Source organism: Alternaria alternata (genome assembly GCF_001642055.1).
Source record: "Alternaria alternata strain SRC1lrK2f unplaced genomic scaffold CC77scaffold_1, whole genome shotgun sequence".
Lineage (NCBI taxonomy): Eukaryota > Fungi > Ascomycota > Dothideomycetes > Pleosporales > Pleosporaceae > Alternaria > Alternaria alternata.
In genome coordinates this window covers 140,980-152,163 of record NW_017306190.1, presented here as the reverse complement: position 1 = coordinate 152,163, position 11,184 = coordinate 140,980, and the positions used below count along the sequence as shown (strand labels likewise).

The following is an 11,184-nucleotide window of genomic DNA, read 5'->3' as shown; positions in this document are numbered from 1 at the left end:
GGAATCAAACTTGCGCGTCTAAAATGATCGTAAGCACGTCTGTATGGTTCGTAGTAAATGATTGCTAGCAGACCATGCTTGACGCTACCTCGGGCCTGAGCTTAACCCCCTTACTTCCATTCTCCAGCCTCGTCATTCATCCACACATTGCCTGTCTACTCTTGACTCCTTCATTTTGACTTCCACGTTCAACCTCTGCAACGTAATAGGGACCGACACCGCCCAGCTCTCCAGACAGATAAGGCGCACGCCTGCAATAACACAATGTGGACATCCTTCTCAAATCAAGTCTTAGCAGCCTCTGACCTTCAGACCGAAGTGGCTACTGCACTGCTGGATTTCTACAACTTCCTTGCTCGACTGCCATGGCTTGAGCCATCCGACATCTTAGAGCCGCCAGCGCGAGGCTGGCCTAACATCAGCAGCGATAATTTTGCCCCACTGCACAAGAACGACACAGTGATCGAATTGCTCAAGCATCTACCATATCTTCGTATGGACGGCCCATTTGAGAGAAATACGTTAGCTTGGTCGACATATCCATGTGATTACCGACGTGACTACTTCCAGAAAGTAGGGCCTGGCATCAATTGCTGGGAGATACCGGACACAAGTGAACGCGACTATGATTTTCCGGAATGGGTTGTTGCCCTCACGTATGGGAAAGTACACGGGCAATACATCATGCTCGACACCACAGATGGTATTTACAACCAGCCCTTAGCTGACGCCTGCTTCCTTGCAGTTCTATCGATGACTGATCTTTCTCTTGTTCTACAACTAGGAACGGCGATGAGGTACCAAGTGCAAACGCTTTACGACCCAGTGTTCGGAGCCGATGACCCCCGAGCCTGGCGCAATGAATGCGCAAGTCCTGGAAGCACTGCGCGTCTCAGCGATATACTCAACGAATGGAAAAATGATTATGCGCAACTGCATTTGATCGGCCAGACCAATGGTAGGGGACCAGTGCATGCTGATGGTTCTGGCGACGAGTACAAGGTTCGGATAGACTTCCGCCTTTTTCGATGGACAGCAGGCTGACTTACCATCTTCTCTCTAGGAACTGCACGCACTGATGCTGAGTCATGGCTGGCCAGATAACTTTGATCGTGAGAGCTGTAGGAATGCTATGCTAAAGCGAGATGAAGAGAAGTTAGTGCAATACTCTAGTGAGCTCAAGAACCAACAACTAGCTTAGAACACATGGATGCGGTATTGAAACAATCTGCTGATTACTCTAGGATGAGTTCCTTCCCATATCTTTCCCATCTAACCTCACCCTACCATTTCCTTCCTTACATCTCACTGTCTACCCACCAATAGTCCGCCTATCAGGCACATGCATACCCCGTTTGCGTGTCCTTGAACGTGTTACGTGATGACACAGGGCAGGTGTATGGGATGCTTATCGATTCGAGTAGCAACTAGTCTCCGACCCTCACATCTTCGCGTTATGTACCCTTTGGCACGTGCAGTTCCTCTTCGTCGATAGCTCGCCATTGTCATGACGGATGAACATGGCACTTTGCTCCGCGGGCCCCTCGGCTAGGAAGCGGTCCATCGGATTCATGTTGCTTGCGTACGTGTTGGAGGTCGAGGACAAGACGCTGATATGGTATGAGCAGAGTGTGACGGTATCGGATGACCTCTGTTGAGGTGAGTTGGTAGCACCACTATGTATTGGTCAGTAAGATAAGGCAGTGTGGTTGTCAACGGCGAGGGTCGACTAACGACGAAACTTGTTGCTGAGGCATATTGTATGGAGAAACTGAGACTGCAACGTTGGGAGAGACAGAGATACAGGCTTGATAGTGTCAGAGATGATGGGATGACTTGAGGAGAAGAGGCAGAAGGAGAGGATGTCTTTATACATCTCGAGGGTGGAAAAGAGATGCGCGTCAAGGGCAGCTCAGACTCTGAGTTCTGGAGCAAGTCTTGGTGAAGGCCCCAGTATGCGGTCTGCATTGAGAGTGACATGGGTCATGATGTGTTAACACACTCTGGTCAGGTTGGCGGGTGTCTCGCATTATGGTCCCGCTGTCTAAAACGGCATGAGCCCAATGTTGCTCGAAAAATATTGGTCTGTCGACTTTTGTTCGTCTTGGTAGACTGCCCTTGCAGGAACGCCAGAAAATCCCAAGCCATACATTGGACAGACAACTTTTGTTTAACTTGGCATTCGGATGGTGGGCCGGGATCATGACCTGGGAATGGCTGGGGTGGATACTAAGCTTTCACAAGCTTCGCCCTGATCGACACGTATCTATCGTAATCAATGGGCTTTTCATTGTTTTATCAGGAATATGGAAAGGATGCACTTGAGGCGGGTAGTGAGGTCTGTTATTCATCGGGCGAAGGATGGCGATGCTTATCTCTTTGATTCGTGGTACTCATGATTATACAACGGTGATAACGTCGGTGATAGAGCGCCTCGAACTGCTGCGTAGGCACTGATGTGCAGTGTGCCACAGCGCGGTGGCTGACGTCGTGTTGCGTCGCGAGGCGTTTCTACGCGTCGGTGGTTAAGGGCCGGGGCGATGTCGTACGGGAGATGGGAAACTCTCATTCGCGGAAACTTGTAAGCGAAGCGTAAAGCTCTGTGCGGCCACACCCGCATCATGCCTATTGGCCAGTGAACTTTTGTTCGACTTGGTATGGCCGCCGATCGGTGTTGTTTCAGAACGGAGGACTTATTGCAGGCAACAAGGCGTCGGCACACCGTCAGCATGCGCAACGCCAAAACAACTATGCGCAGGAAACGTCGTCCTGTTGGCTGTCGAACCTTTGTTCGCCTTGGCTGTGTAACGTGTCAGGGATTCTAGACAGGGTGCCAAAATGCCATAAGAAGGGGATAGCCAGCCTGCCGCAGTGCAGCCAACTCAAGGTCTCGAAAGCCTCTCTTCCCTGACCAAGGAGCGCTCCTTACTAAACCTGTGTTATTCTTCTCAGCGCCTGACTTGAGTGTCGCACTATTACGTGTTTTGCCCTGATTAATCGGCCTGCGTTGGGAACCATGCATTCTTGGGAGGACGCAAAAGAGACTCTGGAGAAACTCTGGTTGAAGGACAAATGGAAGCTTGATGATATTGTCAAAGAACTGAGCACTAAGCACCGTTTCTACAAGGTGTAAGTCAACCATATCCCTCTCCATTGCAAGTAAAAGAGTTCACCAGCTGACTTGTCTTTCTTATAGTGAGAACCAATACAAAGCCCAATTTAAGAAATGGGGGTGGTCAAAGAACTTTAGCAAGAACAAGATCACCACAGTTGCGAAGCATTACAAGAGTCGTGCCGCAGTCGGCAAACCCTTTACTCGAGTCTTCATTGATGGGAAGCAAGTCGAAGGTCACAAAGTAAGACGAGTAATGAAGGATCAGATGCGGGAGGCTACACGATTGATATACCTCAATCGGAACCATATTACGAACGTTGACGGACGCGTGCTGCCGTTCGCCGACAGTTTGTAAGTAACCAAATACCGGAGTTAGACGATCGTATGCTAACATCTAAGCTTCCTCAAATGGAACCTACCCTACGCTGCTATGCGTCACTCATACGTACGAACTTCCGACCATTCATCGCCTTTCGATCAGCCAACGCCTTATAGCAACATCGATGTCACCACCCCATCATCGGCTACGTCTCCGAACAACGCACCCTCACCGACAATTCAGATCACGAAAGATAACATGCTGATCGATAGAGCGTGTTTGTTTGCACAGGGTCATCATGAGAAGCTTTTGAAGCTTCTAAACGGACAAGAGAGAAGGTGAGAACGAAGTCGCGTTCTAGTCCCCAGTTAACGATATAGTAGGACCTTGTCCGACTGGCTATACCAATATTGGTTCTTTTGCTTCAAGACCGCCAAACACTGGGGCAAAGGACCAAGAATATGGACGGCGGAGCTATTGAACTTCGACCAATACCTTCCCGCTGCCCGTCCTAGTCTTCCAGGAACACCCCAGGACATGACACATCCATCCGCGTCATATAACAACGATGAACCGATGCTGCCCTCGGATCTCTGCCGGTGGTACATCCACGTGCGTCAAGCGAGATATGAGGAAATACCGGAGGAAGTATATGAGCCTCCAGCGCTTGCCCAGCCTGACTCTAGCGACGAACGTACTTGGACATCATGGTCGCCAAACGAGCAGCCAGCTTCATTGCAGGCGCATCTGCGAGATGCACTTGAACACAATGATTTCAGCCCTACCCCCGCTACGGATCTTCCTGTCGCCATCCCACAGATCGCGAAAGCTGCGGATGAGGAACGCTCGAGCGAGTTGCTCGTTGAGGCTCTTGGTTTCAGCATCATGAGTCGAAACGTTGATCAGATGGTAGAAATATCCCGACAGCTTCGTCGAAAAGGCATCGATCCAGTATCGTTGCATCCGTTTCATCTAGCAACAAGTTTCCTGGACGGCTCTAAGACTTGTTGCGATGCAATTTTCTGGCTTACAGTTATGTATAGGGGAGCCAAGACCCACGCAATGTACCTCAACGAGCACGGTCACACTATACTGGACAATCTGATGATCGCGATCATCAAGTCTCACACAAGTGCGAGGCCGGTAGATCTGGACGACAATTTCAGGGATGTCGAACGATTTGCTGGAGAAGAGGTCGATATTTGTGGCCGCTGGGATGCAGACTCTCCTTGCGTACGCCAGCTTTACGCTCGGGGCCATACATCGATACCTCCCAGCTGGAAACACAAGTTCTGCAATACTTCAATCCAGGCAATATGTCACTGCATTGACAGAATGTTCTCTCACATGCCACGACCTCTATTGCTTCAGACACCCAGTGGGTTGTACGTTCGCCGATGTTTCAGCCCTGACTGTGGCAAAAAATTGCAACTGCAACCTTTGCATAGTCTAGTGATGACGGCGTATCATCTCGCTACCCAAGGAAGAGATGGTGAAGACCTTTTTGGTATAATAGCATGTGCTCTCTGCCTTATCTCTCACAACTTCAACCCTTCCATAAAGGCAGACGTTTCAGTCGCTGCGTTATTGTCAATTGACTCATTCGTCGAGTGCGATCACGTGGAGCTAACAGCTGCCGAGCTTGCAGAGGAGATTATGGCTCTACCAGCATTCGGAATTTGGAATACCAAAATCAAGACAGGGTGGGCTGTACTGACTGGCATACTACGTCGTTGCGAGGCAGCGCATGTCGACTGGGCCCGCAAGGAAAACCTCAACCCAGAATCGCATGATTGCATCGCCAAGCCACACGGCGAAAACGAGTTCATGGGACCAACGGAGCACGGCGAAGACGACTTCATGGGATCAACGGAGCCGCATGATATGCTACAAGAAATGCATTTCGAGGATCTTCACTCGACCTGTTTCACTGGGGAAAAGAACATCGGTACATTATGGTCTTCGGTGCAGGCGGAATTCTTATCGTATCGACGTCTGAACGATGGACTTGGCTGGATGTCTCAGTATTTTTCGATGGAGAGTCTGCGAGAGAAGTTGGAGAAAGGCGAACATCTCGTGGTGGGATACACTGAGCATAATCTGTTAAAAGCTCACTGTGCCTGCCATAGCTTTGGATGTTATCCGCTGGCGTTGCTGTCCGACGCTATCGATCCTAATCTTGCAAACCTCGATGTTTGGGAAAGAGCAACATATGGGATATTGCTGGAAGAGTAATTGTCTACTTTTGTATCTAGGAATCTGGGATCGATCAAAGTATCGAAGATGTTGACAACCGAAAACTTCGTTCCTGAAGACTATCTCAAGTCCTTTATGTCTCTCCAGAGTATCAGACCCATCAATGTCTTAGCTGCCATGATACCAGTATGGCAATCTTCCGGACCGTTCCCGATCCACCACCGATTATTCAAAAATCCCCTTACTCTTTCAAAACTCGACTTATGATGAAGGAAGCGACTCCAAAGCTCCTGCCACGTCGTAAACCTTCCATGCAGACCCGAATCATCATTACAGTCCACATCGTATTTACCAAGCATTACTCTCATCTTCCGGCCTGCATTGGTCGACGTCTGGGTAACGTGGCTTGTCGTTGGAAAATACCCTTGCTGTAGTAGTCAAGCTGTATATTCACGAATATCTTGATCCAGCTCCGGTAGTCTGTGGTCGCTGATGGCGGACAAATCACTCCATGACGCACCACCAATGACGACGACTTCTTCTTTCCCTCTCTTATCCTTGATCTCGCTCTTCAGCCTCTCAATCGCCCTGCTTTCCAGCGTGTACCAATCTCCGTCAGCATATATAAGCGTCATCCAGACGTCGTAGATGCCAAGTAGACAGTATGCCATGTCTTCCGGCCGAGTTGTTTTCCGACCGTGCGTCCACTTGAAGCGTTCTTCTGCACTGAAGGTGCTCAAGGAGCTACTGTCTCGGAGAGCTTTGGCGGGGATCTTGGTGATTTGATGGATTTCCTTCTCAAGACTTCGCTTGCTACCAACGTATGTCCCCTCGCGAGAGTAAAACACAATGGACGTTGGCGCTATCAACTCTTGCAGTGTCCAACCACGTTTGAACCACTGACTGTTTTCGAACGTCATATTTTGAATAGCTTCTCCACCTGTTGTGCATGCGACATCGCTCATGTAGACGTAACATCGAAGCGCCTGTTTGTACCAGTGGAACATTGAGTTTAGTGCATACGACAGCTCAGACTGATCTTGTTTGTTGATGCAGCATGTGTCTATCCAGAAGTAACGAAGGCCTTCCTTGGCAGCCCGCTGCTGGCAGAATTGAAGCTTGCGAAATCCAACACGCGCAAGGTCGCTTTCGCGTATAGATCTGCGTTTACCATCCATCAGTTCTTGATACGTGATCTCGTCTCCGGCAGGACCCCATCTGTGCGAAAGGATGCCATAAAATGGCTTGTCATCTAGAGGCTCTGGAGAGATCTCTGAAGGGCGACTCGTAAGGCAGTAATCACCGTTGTCAAAGAACTGTATAAGTCGCATGTTGAAGGTGTTGTGTGCTACGGATTTTGTGGGAATATAGATGCGGGGTAGATGGATGTGTATCGCATTCAAAGTCAAAACATACCTAGACACGTATCTGCCCAAACCACACAACCCATACCAACCACAAAACCACACATACACACATACACAAGCGAACCATAATTCTGAACATATAAACAATCAAAAACTGCATTCATGAAGACTACACACTGTAGGTCCATATTCGTTACCGCCCAGCTCTGGAAAAAGGGTAAGAAAGAAAATAGGAAGAACAAGCAAAAACGCCCCCCGCTTCCTATGCCATCATATCTTCCCTTCCTATATAACCCCCCATCGTTGACCATGTCGTCAATCGTAGTGAGAAAGGAAAGGAAAAAGAAACGGGACGCCTTGCTTTTTTACTTCTTCTGTACTGGTCGTTCGTGTCGTATGTACTAACTCTACTGCCTGTCCCTCAAGTGACGAGGAACGTACTTTCCACCAGCTGGTGCTTGCGCAGCAGGTCGTTCACCCTCACCCTCACGAGGTGGTGCGCCGCCGCGAGCACCAGGAGGAACATAGCCACCGGCGTTAGCGGGGGATGCAGGCTTCCTGTCTGAACCCCATCGGTCTCCTCCACGAGCAGCCTCGTAGCGACCGCCTGTAGCAGGAGATTCGGTGCGTTCGGGACGCTCGGCACGGGCAGGAGGTGCCCGACCGCTGCCGCTAGCCTCACGTTCGCGCCATCCACCTCCAGGAGCACCTCCTTGGCGGAGAGCTGGCGGGACGTATCCACTCCTCTTGGGAGCTTCGGCCTCGGGGGCGGGAGAGGTGGCTGCAGGAGCAGGCGCTGGTGATGTGCTGGCAGGGGGAGGAGCCTGTCCAGCGGCCTTCATGGCCTCACGCTCACGCCAGCTGGGCTTGCCGCCAGGAAGGGCGATCTTTGGTGGGCCAGGAGCCGAAGAAGGCTCCGCAGCTGGCTCGCGAGAGAAGGTTCGGTCTGGAACAGCACGGGGGGCACCGGCACCAGCCTTCCGCCTGGCCAACGCCTCTTCCTCGCGTTGACGCTGGAGACGTGCTACTTCATCAGCGGCCCTGTGAAATGTTAGTGTGTGACTGGATAAGTGCAACGGGCAATACTGACGCTCGTTCTTGCTCCCTCTTTGCCTTCAATTCGGCAATATGGGCCGCCTTCTCCTCCGCAGCCTTGGCCTTGGCCTCGGCTTCTTCCCTCTCACGCTCTTCCTCCTCACGCTGGCGGCGTTCGGCCTCCTCGCGTTCCTTCTTCTCCCTGGCGATACGCTCCTTGACCTCCTTAACGCGAGCAGCCTTCTTGCTCTCAAGTTCCTTCTGTGCAATCTTCTGGCGCTTCTCGAACTCAGCCTTGCGCTGTTCCTTGACGGTCTTGACGAAAGTCTGGTAAGGAGATACCAGCCTTGACAGACGATGCTTGAGCTCGACATCTGCCTTGTGCCTCTCCTCGGACTCCTTGAGTTCCTCGGCCTTGGCCTTTTCGTACGCTGCGAGGTCTTCTTCCTGTTGCTTCTCATAGTCGGTCTTGAGGTGCTTGATCTCCTCCTTGCGGTAAGCTCGCTCCAAATGATCGATGCGCTTGCCAGCAATGCGGAGTTGTTCGCCGAGTTGGTTCTTCTCCCTCTCGAGAGCCTGAAGCTTCAAGATACGGATCCTCTGCGAGTCGAGATCGTCCAAGTCCTCAGGAAGCTCAATGTCAACCTTGGTGGTCGCCTTGAGCTCCTTGATCTGCTTCTCCATCTCCTCACGCTGAATGCGCTTCTGCTCAGCCTTGATGCGCTGGTCTGCACGTTGCTTCTGCTCTTCGGCCAGGCGGCGAGCCTCCTCATCCTTGATTTGCTGCTGGCGGATGAGTCTCTTGGTCTGCTCCTCGTTCTCCTTGGCCTGTTGAGCCTTGAGAGCAGCCTCCTTCTTTTGCGAGATGATGTCGCGGCGAGTGAGAATCTCCTGGTGCTCCTTCTCGGCGCCTTCCTTGGCACGCTCAAGAGCGGCCTCCTTGTTACGCTGGCGTTCGGAGTTGAACGAAGGGTCGACATATTGGCAAGTGACGAAGAGCGACTTGGCAAGACGGGTAAGCTGAGATCGTACAATCTCGGCCGGGGTGCTCTGGAGACGCTGCACAGAGCGGGACTCAATCTCGGCGGATCCAGCACCCGATCCAGGGTGCATAGCCTTGGCCGATGAGAAAACGTCGGAGTCGAAGGTGAGCACACCAGTGGCGTGGTCGGTGCGGATGGCGAGATCGCCCTTCTTGCAGCCGTTCATGATGAACTTCTCAATGGTACCTGCGCTGACGTGGAAAGGCTCAGGGAACTGGGCAAGGCCGAGCACAAACTCGATCTTAACAGAGTCGTAGACTTGGGACAACTGCTGGAAGAGGCGAGTGAGGATAACCTGCTGGAGCGGGCCAACGTACTTTTCCATACCCTCATCAGCACCAATTTGAGACAAGATGGGGGAGATCTTCTTGCAAATGGAGAGAGGATGGAAATCGACCTCAAGGATGTTGTAAAGATCGCGGATCTCAGGGCGGGCACGCTTGAGCAGACCCTTGCTGAGAGCATCCTTGAAGAGGATAGCACGAGTAGGAGCCTGCGACATGCCGAGCAAGTTGGTAAGGCGCGAGTTCTTGTTCTTCCTCGCCTCATCAACGTCGACAAGGGCACCGCGGGAGCGGGAAGTGCTGATGACTGGGATGGCAAGAGCGGAGAGGAGGACAAACGACGCAGCCTTGGTCATGTCGGCTTCGGTGACAGCGGGGTTGTCCTTCTTGGGGCTCTGACCCGATGCGACGGCCGCTGCGGACTGGCGGAGGAGGTTGTAGTACCGGCTGTATGCGGCGGCGTGGAAGAGGTAGTTCTCGCTGACCAAGAAGATGCGGGTGAGCTTCTCGAAGTAGTTGGCCATCATGATGTTCTTGGCTGGGCGCTTGCTCAAGGAGAGCAGGGTGTGGATGTCCTCAACACTGCGGAAGGCCTCCTGCCACAACTCGAGTTCCACGGCCACGTTCAGCTGCTGGAAGCGGGTGTCGAGGTGGCGCTGTAGGGTATCGGGGTCGGACAGGTTGATGGCGTGCATTTGGGAAGAGAACTTGGCGGCGTTCTGCAAGTGGTTGCGGAGCAGCTCGCAGAGACGGCGGAACTCGGTCTTGCGGGCATACTTGGAGCAGAACTGGAAGGCCTGGTGGGCGGTCGACTGGTACATGAGCTCCAGACGGGCGTTGTTCTTGAAGATGTCCAGGACAGTGCGGTATGTCTCCCACAGGAACTTGAGCCATGGCGTGACGATGGCACGGTCGGTGCGGTCGCGCGATTGCTCGCCGGAGACGGTGGAGAGGAGGATGGACTCGGGCGTCTCGGTAGCCTCCAGGTCGTCGACGTTCTTGTCGTCAGAGGGCTCAAGCGAGGACTGGACCTCGTCTGCCTTGGCCTGGGCCTCTGTAACCTTCTGCTCGGCGAGTTCGATGAAGCGCTTGAAGACAGTCTACAGCGTGTTAGCCCGGGGGAGTCGCCATGTTTCCCTTGGTCTGCCCTACCTCGATAGTGCCGACGTTTGTGTTCTGGGCCGTGTTCTTGTACTGGTACAGACCATCCTTGGCCAGCTTGCCCTTGCGTAGGTCGACACAGAGTTCGACGAACAGGATCATGACGGGCTCGAGCGAGGCGATGGGGCTGTTGCGGGTGCGCTTCGAGGTGACATGTTCGTGGAGCAGCTGGAGGGCAGCCTGCTGCTGCTCGACTCCGATGAGTTCTTGGGCACGTTTACTGGGCGGAGTTAGTGGGTTTGTTGCCTCTACGGCTTCATCGAGGCGGGGCGCACAGTGTGTTCTCCGGCTTGGAGTGCGGTGGAGGCGCCATGCTGGGCAAGTTGAAGTCGCGGATCCAACTACGCGAGTCGGATGGGCTTTATAGCAAGCAGGCGACACAGCGGAGGGCTTGGTGTTGGGATGTGGGTGCACGTCTCACACGGTGATGGAATCACTGCTGCAAAAAGGTTGTGGTATTGCCTTACTAAGCGAGCGTATTCCCAGTTCCCGGCTCGTTCGCGCCCGACTCCCCGCAGATGCACGCGGGCGCCAGAGGCGGCGCAGGAGACTCGAGCGGGGCGTAACATTATGTATGTAGGCGACCTCGAGCCCGACTGCTGTATTGCCAGTCGCCCTCACGTTGCTGCGTTCCTGTTGCGTCAATTACAGGCGGCATGGAGAT

At 52.7% G+C, this 11,184-nt stretch overlaps 4 protein-coding genes across 4 annotated transcripts; 2 read left to right on the top strand and 2 right to left on the bottom strand.

Annotated features, from left to right (window-relative positions):
* Positions 1-141: 141 nt before the first annotated feature.
* On the top strand, positions 142-1,221 carry CC77DRAFT_977793 (hypothetical protein). The gene is made up of 3 exons (XM_018535979.1): positions 142-703; positions 785-1,002; positions 1,064-1,221. The coding sequence occupies exons 1-3, from the start codon at positions 265-267 to the stop codon at positions 1,199-1,201; spliced, it is 795 nt and encodes a 264-aa protein (XP_018391114.1). The 5' UTR covers positions 142-264; the 3' UTR covers positions 1,202-1,221.
* Positions 1,222-3,016: 1,795 nt separating this feature from the next.
* On the top strand, positions 3,017-5,669 carry CC77DRAFT_1055819 (hypothetical protein; the record flags this gene model as incomplete). The annotated part of the gene is made up of 4 exons (XM_018527850.1): positions 3,017-3,129; positions 3,197-3,466; positions 3,515-3,772; positions 3,818-5,669. 4 exons carry the CDS (start codon positions 3,017-3,019, stop codon positions 5,667-5,669), a joined length of 2,493 nt encoding a protein of 830 aa, XP_018391113.1.
* On the bottom strand, positions 5,653-7,002 carry CC77DRAFT_1015073 (HET-domain-containing protein). The gene has a single exon (XM_018523955.1). The coding sequence runs from the start codon at positions 6,959-6,961 to the stop codon at positions 6,068-6,070; it is 894 nt and encodes a 297-aa protein (XP_018391112.1). The 5' UTR covers positions 6,962-7,002; the 3' UTR covers positions 5,653-6,067.
* Positions 7,003-7,153: 151 nt separating this feature from the next.
* On the bottom strand, positions 7,154-10,960 carry CC77DRAFT_1015072 (eukaryotic translation initiation factor 3 110 kDa subunit). The gene is made up of 4 exons (XM_018523954.1): positions 10,796-10,960; positions 10,512-10,740; positions 8,088-10,459; positions 7,154-8,038 (listed from the first exon to the last, which is right to left on the bottom strand). The coding sequence occupies exons 1-4, from the start codon at positions 10,831-10,833 to the stop codon at positions 7,405-7,407; spliced, it is 3,273 nt and encodes a 1,090-aa protein (XP_018391111.1). The 5' UTR covers positions 10,834-10,960; the 3' UTR covers positions 7,154-7,404.
* Between the last annotated feature and the right edge of the window lie 224 nt (positions 10,961-11,184).

Excerpts from the sequence above, each read along its gene's own strand:
- CC77DRAFT_1015072 (XM_018523954.1), bottom strand. The coding sequence starts at position 10,833 with ATGGCGCCTCCACCGCACTCCAAGCCGGAGAACACACT. Across the intron at positions 10,460-10,511 it reads CAAACGTCGGCACTATCGAG|ACTGTCTTCAAGCGCTTCAT; the intron begins GTAGGGCAGACC and ends AACACGCTGTAG. Across the intron at positions 8,039-8,087 it reads AAGAGGGAGCAAGAACGAGC|GGCCGCTGATGAAGTAGCAC; the intron begins GTCAGTATTGCC and ends AACATTTCACAG.
- CC77DRAFT_977793 (XM_018535979.1), top strand. The coding sequence starts at position 265 with ATGTGGACATCCTTCTCAAATCAAGTCTTAGCAGCCTCTGACCTTCAG. Across the intron at positions 704-784 it reads CATGCTCGACACCACAGATG|GAACGGCGATGAGGTACCAA; the intron begins GTATTTACAACC and ends TTCTACAACTAG. Across the intron at positions 1,003-1,063 it reads GTTCTGGCGACGAGTACAAG|GAACTGCACGCACTGATGCT; the intron begins GTTCGGATAGAC and ends TCTTCTCTCTAG.
- CC77DRAFT_1015073 (XM_018523955.1), bottom strand. The coding sequence starts at position 6,961 with ATGCGACTTATACAGTTCTTTGACAACGGTGATTACTGCCTTACGAGT.